The sequence below is a fragment of the Poecilia reticulata genome, linkage group LG6 (assembly GCF_000633615.1).
Source record: "Poecilia reticulata strain Guanapo linkage group LG6, Guppy_female_1.0+MT, whole genome shotgun sequence".
Lineage (NCBI taxonomy): Eukaryota > Metazoa > Chordata > Actinopteri > Cyprinodontiformes > Poeciliidae > Poecilia > Poecilia reticulata.
The window spans coordinates 4,096,432-4,107,176 of record NC_024336.1 but is presented as its reverse complement, the minus strand read 5'-3'; the positions used below and the strand labels follow the sequence as shown (position 1 = coordinate 4,107,176).

General features: G+C 36.6%; 1 protein-coding gene across 5 annotated transcripts in view; it reads left to right on the top strand.

The window, feature by feature from the left end:
* LOC103465763 (integrin alpha-11-like) overlaps positions 1-10,745 on the top strand; it is a 127,400-nt gene that overhangs the window by 91,947 nt on the left and 24,708 nt on the right. For all 5 annotated transcript variants that reach the window (XM_008410892.1, XM_008410891.2, XM_008410895.1 and 2 more), the window contains 8 exons: positions 1,743-1,908; positions 2,006-2,076; positions 3,473-3,617; positions 4,085-4,233; positions 8,532-8,675; positions 8,922-9,125; positions 9,281-9,411; positions 9,838-10,010. In XM_008410892.1, the coding sequence (XP_008409114.1) occupies positions 1,743-1,908; positions 2,006-2,076; positions 3,473-3,617; positions 4,085-4,233; positions 8,532-8,675; positions 8,922-9,125; positions 9,281-9,411; positions 9,838-10,010 (1,183 nt within the window). The remainder of the gene's footprint in view (positions 1-1,742; positions 1,909-2,005; positions 2,077-3,472; positions 3,618-4,084; positions 4,234-8,531; positions 8,676-8,921; positions 9,126-9,280; positions 9,412-9,837; positions 10,011-10,745) is intronic.

Sequence of the window (10,745 nt, the reverse complement as noted above, 5' to 3'; positions counted from 1 at the left end):
CTTTCAGAACTTTTCAAATGTTTATCATATTTCTAACCAGCACCTTCCTCACTTTTTGTGTTTTTCAGCCGTTGCTCTGCAGTTTGACCAAAAGCTGACTCTTGAGRACTGCAGTAAAACTGTCAAGAAGTGGCTTCATTACACGCCAGAATGAGAGGAAAACATCGCAAGAAATCAAACGCCAACCAGACTGAAACTGGTTACCACAACTTGTACCATTTCCCTGGTTCATACAGTACAAAGCTTAACCTCATGCACTCTGTTCTWCTGTGGACAATAGACTGTTATTCTGACAGTCAAAAAGGAGTCAAATATGTTTAAAGATCTGTCCCTTTTCTTAAATAAAATGTTMTATCAAACCTATGTTGTCATTTTTTTACTTTTGTACAGTTTACCCATGATCTGCCAATAATGGTGTTTAACACCAGTGAAGAAACTTTTAGCGGTATGTTATGATGCAGACCTAAAAATGTACATAAATCCTTAGCTTTCATTCAATATGAAATCAACCCAAATCTGCATGCAGATCCACATTCAGATGAAGGTTGAATTAATGTTGATTCCTAACTGATTCAATGCAATATCAACACAAATATKCATGTAAATTGACATACAAATAATGGTTGAATCAACATTGATATGTCAGTTATGGTTGAAACCCTAATGTTGATTCAACATTCAAGTCACCGACCACTTTCAATGTTGTTTCAATGTCAGCGTTCAATGTTGATTCAACATTTCTGGCTGACATTGATTCAATGCTGTTTYAATAATTCTGTGCTATCTGGGATTCAATCAAAAAAATCATGTCAAACAAATAGTATTCAATCAAAAAAAAACTGCAAAAAAAAAATCTTTAAAACTTAATAATAAAAATATTTTTTTATGAAACAAAAAAATTGAGTTTTTTTCTTTCAGGGAGTCGGAGTCATCCGCTTTAGTCAGCGCTAGTTCAACCAAAAAAAAGTTTAAAAAAAAAACGTAAGACTCAACCAAAAGCTTAGGCTGTCAACCAAAAAATTCTGATATGCAAAAATAAAAGTTTCAAACAAAAATTTGTGATTTCAATAAAAAAAATAAAAAAAAACTTGTTAAAAATTTTGTTTTGTAAAAAAAAAAAAATTATGAAATTTTTTTTAAAGATTTTTTTTGTTTTAATTATTTTTTGATTAAATACTATTTTTTTGTTTGACATGATTATTTTTTTTGATTGAATACTACTTTTCTTTGTTTGACATAATTTATTTTTTTTTTATTAAATGCTACTTTTTTTGTTTGACATGATATTTTTTTTGTGAAGGGCGAGTGAACGTCGCTCCTTCACCCTGACGTTCCTTCCCTCGGCGGGGGGTGCCGATCTATGTTTTTGCATCCATCTGAATAATGTTTAGTTGCGCCACTGGGAGGAACATAACATATTGAATAACAACCAGTGCAGTTAGCGAGAGATTGGCAATCCAAGGTGAGGTTTAGCTTGCTGCTGCCACACCAGCTTCGCTTCTGAGCATTTGAATGGTAAATTGCGAAAATTCTGCGATTTTGAAGAAAAAAAATAATCAAAATTGGTTAAGCTAAATGAAAAATATATTTTCTTTTTTCATTTACTATAATGGCCATTATAGTACAAACCAAACCACAGGGTAAAAATAGCAATATAAATTCTCTTATATTGCTATAAGAGAGGAGTGATGAGCCTCACCTGCCTCCCCTGACTGCATGTCACTGCCTATGTGTGTGTTCAGGTTCTGGGTTATTACAATCGCCGTGGAATAAACCCTGAGGCATTTCTTAAAGAAATCAAGTTCATTGCCAGTGATCCTGATGAGGAGCATTTCTTCGAAGTCACAGATGAGTCTGCACTGAAGGATATTGTAGATGCTCTTGGAGAAAGAATTTTCTCTTTGGAAGGTAAGTAAGTGGGATAGTTTCTTTAGATTTTGACTGAGGCAGTTTGGAGAATGTAAAGATAAGAGTCTTATCCCTCTGTTTTCTGATTGTTTTTTAGGCATTAGCAGTCAGGGTAAGGGATTTGGTCTGCAGATGGCTCAAGCTGGTTTCTCTTCACATTTAGTCAATGTAAGTAGCTCATAGTGTGACAGGCATTTTTTGTTCAGTGTTTTATAAAGTAAAATGTATATAAATCCAATTTTTTTCATCAAAACTCAGTTCATACATCTACCTTAAATCCGATAAAGACCACTATGGGTTTTAAATATCAGTAAGAGCATCTTAAAAGAGGACCTGAATGTTTGTGCCCAAAAAACGATATGAAGTTAGCTATATTTAGCTGAAAAGAAATTGTCTGCAATCTACAACTTGACACCAAAATAGATCAATGACTCTGGGGTCATGCAGCAACGTGCTTGACCCCAGCTACGTAAGCTAGGAAACACAAGATGAAAAAACAGATATATGAGCCCTTTTTCTTCTGTTAAAAGTACTTTTATATCTATATGACACTGAATCAGAAACTGCGTACAAAATATATTTTTGCCATCCATTTCATTGTCTCCTTTTCATCTTCCATGGCTTTTAGTCTTTAAACTTGTTTACTTCTGGTGTTTTATGGAGGTTAGCAGACAAATTATAGAGGTGCATTACTGCTACCAACTGGACTGGAGTGGGAACTAACAGAAAAAACTGATTCTTTCTAGAATCAATTTGTTTTTTAAAACTGGCATGATGTGGCAATCCCTGAGGTTCATCAAATACAAACTGAAAACTAAAGAGAAAGAATAAAATATTTGGTTTGAATAAAGGCACAGCTTGTTAGGCACAGCAGATTTTGACTGATATCAATATGGATTCAGCTCATAAACACAGAACACACGTTTACACTTCCCAGCTCTGAGAAGCAACCCACCGTTCCAGAAAAACTGTTTATTCGCCTCATTGTTAGCGGCGACTAATTAGCCTTCTTTCTGGAAGAAGCTGTAGCAAACCTGCTGTAGCAAACCACAGAACAGAGCAGAAAGTGTAAGCAATCTGTACATAAGCATGCTTGACAGCGCTAAAACCAACAGCACTAAGACCCTCCAGCTGGTTATTGGTTATTTCTGACCAGTGATATTTTTCTAAAGTTAGCATTAGAAGAAAAGAGTAGAGATTGATTTTTTTTGCACAGATTATCTATCTCATACCATACTGTCATAAAATGGTGATAATTTTAATAAACATCCATCCATCCATCCATTTTCTTTCACCCTTGTCCCTCAGTGGGGTCGGGAGGGTTGCTGGTGCCCATCTCCAGCTAACGTTCCGGGCGAGAGGCGGGGTAGGCCCGACCCTGCTTAGCTTCCGAGATCAGGGTGGTTTTAATAAACATGTAAAAAAAAAACTTCTATAAAAGCTGCATAGTGCAGTTTTAAGGCCAAAATTATTGTGAGAATATGGCCATTTGTGTTGCATATTTGTTTTTATTTTAGATTTATTTACGTTTGTGTTGCATGTTATCCTGTGTAAAAAAATTTAGGATGGTGTTCTGCTTGGGGCAGTGGGTGCCTATGATTGGAATGGTGCAGTGCTAAAGGAAACTAAACGTGGTAAAGTTGTTTCACAAAAATCCTCTTACAAAGATGAGTTTCCAGAAGCTCTGAAGAACCACGCTGCTTATTTGGGTAATTTTAATTATTCTTAATTGCTCTTTGTCAAGTTTATGTGCAAACTTCTATGCTGTTCAGGTTTTTGCACTAAATTACTAAGATTTCTAAATAAAGTGAGTAAAGCAAGTATTTATAGTAGTGTACTACTGTATACAATATTTGCAGCAGTTCATAACAGCAAAATGCAAGTCTACTGAGGATTAAAGAATCTTGTAAACTATGTGGTCTAATAATTTTGACCTAGTCATGATTACAGATTGCATGTTTAGTTGCATTTTGGGAAAGACCTTGTGATATTTGACTACTTAAATTATTTATAAGGTACTTATAGGTATTTATAAAGTACAACTGCTTGTTTCAGTGCAATTTCATTAACCTTTAACGTTTTGAACATATTGGATTTCAGAAGGGGTTGTGTTGTAATTCTATTCAAACATAAGGTGTGAAGAAGTAAGGAAAACTATTTTCAACTTTTATTTCAGGCTATTCGGTGGATGCTGTTATTTCATCTCGTGGCTCTCAGCTTTACATAGCTGGAGCGCCAAGGTTCAACCACACTGGCAAGGTCATTATATTCACCCTGAAGAACAATGGAAATCTCACTATCCTGCAGGCACTTCTGGGACAGCAGGTCTTCTGCACACACACACACATAATTTAATGTGGATGGCCATGATACTCACATTGACCAAAAATCTCTTCAATTAAATACAAAAATCACACAGGTAGAAATACTTCAAAGTCTTAAGATTAGATAAATACTAATTTAATGACAAAATTATATACAACCAGTTCACAATGCAAATCAGATGTGAAGAAAAATATTATTTTGATAAAGTAATATTTCATTAATTTGCTGAATGTGAAATCACTTTTCTTCGGTCAATTGTTTCCTAATCCATTATGCAGTCATTGCTTGGATGATGGATCTAGATTTTCAAGATGTCCGCTCAAAAATGTAGGTGCACTCACAAGATGACAGCTTAAAATAGAAATAAAGAGATTAGCATTGGGTGTTATTTAGCTCTGTGGCTCCTCATACCCACAATTTAATRTGCTTTGTGAGAGACATTTTATACACAATCTAGGTGTATATTCCAAACTCTGAATAAGTGACAAGATATCCAAAMGAACCTCAGTTCAGTTTTTCACATGTGGTCTCAGCAGAAACCCACAATCATCTGGACTGGCTGCTTTTTATTACCTACCCACTCAACCAAACAGATCTACCAAAACAAGAACAAGGAAATATACAGTATGTACTAAAAAATTAACAAGTGGCCAAAATATATCTAATTACTCTGGGTTATTACAATCGGTTCAGGTTCTAGTATTAAATTTACAGCATTAAATATTAAGTGCAAACTTTACTCTGTGAACTTTTAATAATGAAATACTCAAACTAATATGTGAAACAAATACAAGTAATAAAGACATATACGCATTCCCTAAATCATTGGTTCTTAACCTGGGTTCGATTGAACCCCAGGGGTTCGATGAGTCGGTCTCAGGGGTTCGGCGGAGCCTCTGCCGCGGAGGTAAAGACACACTTGTATAAAGTCGTGATGACGCGCTCCGCTTCGCCATCACTTGCTGCAGAAAATCACGTTACATTGCTTAGCCAATCAGTGCTGCGGAGGAGCCCTGATTGAAGGAGCTCCACTTTCAGCATGGATTTGAACTTGTGTCTTTAATTACTTCAGCAAAGCTCACAGTTTTTACCAAATGGACACTTTTCACATGACGTCACACAACTTCCGTTATGGCTCGAAACGGTGTATCCTTAGTTCCGGTGTGTGTAGTTAACGCTGTTTCTGGACTCTAAAGCTGCTGCCACAAATATGATTTGAAGATATATCACTATTTGCAAACAGTTTTTCTTCATCAACATAATCTAAACTGGACAAATTCCTCGCTGAATGATTCCAGTTTGACTACGAAGGTACGTGTTTTGTTTTTTTTCTAGCTGTTAGTTGATATGCTAGTATAGCAATAGTAATTTCTTAGCTGGCTAACATTACGTAGCCTTTCTGTTTTGGAAATAGAACGTATTTAGGCTCTAATATTAATCAGATGTTTCTAGTATAGACTGGGGTTGCCACCCGTCATGTAAAATGCGTGATCGTATTAAACCCTCCTCACTAACGCTAGTTTCACCACCTGCTCAGTAGCGACATTACCTGTAGCCATAAGTCCAAAACTTAACAGTTATGCCAAACACTCGCTATTCCATCACGTCCTGAGAAGTTAAACTTTTGCTACGATCGAGACATAAGGAGGAAGACGCTGTCGTAGATGAGATAGTTATAGCTATTAACTTTTCATTGGAGAAATGTGATGAGCTATCTATATTAGCTCATTAACTTCACATTTCTCCAATGAATATTTATCAAATGTTATTTGATAAATCATAACATTTTAGAAGGTTAAGTTTCTTATACTTTGTCTTCCTGCGGTTCTAGACTTAGCAGTAGAAAATTGATAACATAGGAATAATAACTTTATATCCCTTTTAACAGGTTACACTTCATTCTCCTGTGGTGACTGTGGAAACGAAGTCCATGAAGTTTGTGCTCAGGTGGGAAAACCCTGTGGATCACATGGTGGGACTTCTGCTTCAAACTGTTCACTACAGTATATTATTGTCTCTGTCATCCACCAGTTCACTGCAGACTGGCACCCGCCAAGGACTCTACATGGATGTCTTCTTAAGTTGTAAACCCTGAGTACATACTGTTGAAATAAAATTGATATGCCTTTTGTAAATACATTTTCTCTATCAATGACTTAAATTAACTGTAGTAATTATGTTTGTGTATTGTAGTAACCATGTACAGTGTTTAATTATTAAATAGATGTTTTAAACAGCCACACCCTTATGTCTTTGGTCCACAATGGCAGCTTTAATTTTAGCATTTCCTCTCCTCCACATACTTTGTTGCCAGATGTGTAAAATTTACAAAAAGAAGCTATTTAAATGTAAAAGTTGCACATATGTAGATTACTCAAGAGAAGCTATTTACAATAGTTTTTACAGAACTCTACCCATCAATTCGTTTATATATATATATATATCAATTACAGGATAGATGCACAAAGATTTCATTTCTAACAGCTGCTAGCAGTAGTGAGTGTTCATCCAAGAAGTGTGACTTGCAGGAGCAGGGAGGCTGTATACTGGTTTCTCCTTTTAAATCAAGAGGCCCATGATAGTTTGACTAGGCAGCAGATGTCCCACAGCTGATTGATTGAACCTGCCATGGACAGAGGAACAAGACCATCYCRGATATGRTRGGTTGTTAGGTCGGCTACTGTTGAGAAAGGTGGACAACAAAACAAATGGAGAAATTATGAATCACATCAGAATATGTAAATTACTTAGCAAATAGTGCTTAAATCAATATTTAAAATGCTTTTCTAAACAACGGTGTTGGAAGATGTGATTTTAGTGAAACTTAACAACACAACACTGACAGGCAGCAGTGTATACATTTCCAAACTGTGGCTAAAGYTACTGCTAGCTGGTTTACTCTCCGATCGGAGGCTGGTTCCTTTAAATACAGTTGGAGAATGGTAAATTGACAATGACTAATACCGGCACTTAAATGCTGTTTTATTAAAGTTGATACAGAAAGTGAACCTCTAAACGTTACAGCACTGACAATCAGCGGTTTACATATTTTCCCAAATGTGGCTAAAGCTGCTGCTAGCTGGTTTACTATCCGATCGGAGGCTGTTTATTATATACACAGTCAAAGAATGGTGGATTGACAATGAGTAATGACGGTTATCTAACACTTAAATGCTGTTTTATTAAAGTTGATAAAGTGAATCTCTAAGCGCTACAGCACTGACAGAGAGGTGTATATTTTTCTTAACTGGCTAAAGCTGCTGCTAGCTGGTTTACTCCAATCGGAGGCTGGTTTCTTTAAATACAGTTGGAGAATGGTAAATTGACAATGACTGATGTAGGCTAACGTGTAAATACTGTTTTATTACAGTTAATACAGAAAGTGAACCTTTTAACGTTACAACACTGACAGACAGCGGTGTATATATTTCCCCAACAGTGGCTAAAGCTGCTGCTAGCTGGTTTACTCTCCGATCGGAGGCTGTTTATTTTATACACAGAGAATGGTGAATTGACAATGAGTAATAACAGCTATCTATCACTTAAATGCTGTTATTATTAACTTACCTTTTACTATATCCTTAAGATAATGAGTATCCGTGAATTTTTCAGTCAGGTTTCCCGAGGCAAAATCACACCGGAAGTAAAGATACACCGTTTCGCGTTATGGCGGCCATTGTCTGACGTCACTGTGAAAAGGGTCTATTCTGTAGTTTTCTGTGTACTAAAAAAAAAAAAAAAAAAAAAAAAAAGTTTTCTGTGTACTTCTAAATCTGCTCCTTAGTCGCATCTTTTCGGGGTTGCTACTGCCTCTAGTGGCGTGGGGGTGGTAACACAACTAATGTAATTTACTAAATCAGAATATTGCAAAATCTTTATTAATTATTATTAATTTTTCATTCTCTCTAATTAAATGATCTAAACAAGACCTTAAAGTGGTTCCAGTTTCTCCCGATGGCCAATCTGTTGAAACTGTGGCAAATTTTAAATACCTCAAGTCATTTCTGGACAGTCAGCTCAACTTTGCTGAAAACACTGACTATATTTTGAAGAACTGTTCTCAGAGACTCTACCTTTTAAGAAGACTTAAAAGGTAGAACCCCCAGAATTTGGAGAGAAAAAAAATCATATTTTATTTATCACTACAGAAGGGTTCAGTGAATGTGCATATGAAACTCGGTTCGGTACCTCAAAAAAGGTTAAGAACTACTGCCCTAAATTAATATGTTGCTGATATGTTGTAAATTCTAAACTCCAATTCCTTAATTTAATTTATTTCTTTTGTGTTCTATCAACAGATTGGTTCATATTTTGGCAGTGAGCTGTTATCAATGGACATTGATGGAAATGGCTACACTGACTTTCTTTTGGTTGCAGCACCCATGTATTACAGTCAAGGCTTGGAAAGAGGAAGGGTTTACATTTACTCTCTATCATCTGAGGTACAGTTCTCATCCTAAGAACTTGTTCAGAAAATTCTGTTTAAGCAACTTAATGCAAACTTTTAATGATTACATTGGTAAAAGTCAYCAGTTAGCTAGTTTTTCAGGAATAAGACTTTTAACACAAACAGGAAAAACAAATGACTGAACGTTAATACAGCATTACAAGCAATTATGTAATGTTTGCTTCCTTCTGATACATGTAAAGTTTCATCAGTTAAAGCTAACAAACTGTCATGTCTTTAGGCATTCTTCACATTTCATGGAGTACTTGAAGTTCCCCACCATTCTCAAAACTCTCGTCTGGGTTCAGCGCTGGCGCAAATAGCTGACATGAATGGAGATGGCTATAAGGAGCTTGTGGTGGGAGCGCCTCTAGAAGATGACCATCAGGGAGCTATTTATATATTTCATAGCCAGAACAAGATGATTGGATCATACCACAAACAGGTAACAGCTTACAGCTTAAGAAATATATATGAAATATTTTTTCATATATTGTATATCTTTAGATGCACAACAAGAAAATAATATTTTCTGTCAGACATAAGAGCTCTGTGTCAATCGTGTGTAATAAATGATTTATCTTCATTTTCCTCTTCCAGCGTATTTCTGGAGCTGGTTTTTCTGCAGGTCTGCTGTACTTTGGTCAAAGTATTCATGGAGTTCTGGATGTCAATGGAGATGGGCTTGTTGATTTGGCTGTGGGAGCTCTAGGAGCTGCCGTCATCATCTGGTAAATTTGGAGATTGTTGGTCTCACAGTGTTGGTAGTTTTTGATTCATCACTTTAATGATGCAAACGAGTTTGTGACTGTTCTGAGAAGTGGGGCAATATAGGAAAAAGTTTAGAACTGTGGAAAGGGTTATCAAAAAGTGTTAAGTCTCCTTCCCCTGCAGACAAAGACATTCAGTTCTGGAGTCACCAGCTATCTCTTCAGCTGCTCACCTGGCCAGGGACATTAAATGTTTTCATTCGTTGGTATTCTTATGTCGTTTCATCACTGAATCTTTTTCCAAAGATGTGGTGTGCCTTTATGGACTTTTTTCATGTCCATAGTTTATTCCATAAATTTTTGGTGTTTAAATAGCCTTTGAATAAAGAGTTATGGCGAACTTCCTGCAAGTATAAAATGTGGACACGCAGTGTTCTGTCTGTTCAGGTCCCGTGGCGTAGTGCGAATTGAAGTCAAAATGACTTTTGAACCGGAGAAGATCAACATCTTTAATAAGAACTGTCAACGTGGTGGGAAGGAGGTCACTTGCATGTCACTTGTTGTCTGTCTGAAATTGGACAGTATGACAAAAAACAAGAAAGATTACAGAAAGGAAGTTGGTGAGTGATACCTGCACATTTTTTGTTATATTGTTACAACTTATAGTTGTGGTCTGAACCAGGTGCTTGGTGGGTAAGACTGGACAAGTTTGGTTTAGCCAGTGCAYTACTAAAAATCAACAAAATGTGCCTGTCTTCTGGGGAGAGACCCCAAGAGTAACAATGTAAACTAGCAACATGAACAATCCATCCATTTTCTTTACACCCTTGTCCCTTAGTGGGGTCAGGAGGGTTGCTGGTGCCTATTCCCAGCTAACCTTCCGGGCAGGAGGCGAGGTACACCCTGGACAGGTCGCCAGTCTGTCGCAGGGCAGCCAGAGACACACAACCATGCACACACAACCATGCACACACCTAGGGGCAATTTGGAGAGGCCAATTAACCTGACAGTCATGTTTTTGGACTGTGGGAGGAAACCGGAGTACCCGGAGAGAACCCAGAACCTTCTTGATGCAAGGCAACAGCGCTACCAACTGCGCCACTGTGCAGCTATAGGGGGTCTCCAGCAGTGGTGGAGAAAGTACTCAAAAAATTTACTCAAGTAAAAGTCAAAGTACCACATTAACATTTTACTTATGTAAAAGTAAAAAAGTGCTGGCTTTTAAAAATACTTAAGTATTAAAAGTAAAAGTACTCGCTGAATGCATTACCTAATYGCTAATATCATTAAGTGTGCCGATTGTATTTAATTTTAATACATCAGAAATGTGTTTATTTTAATACATTTCTGATGTA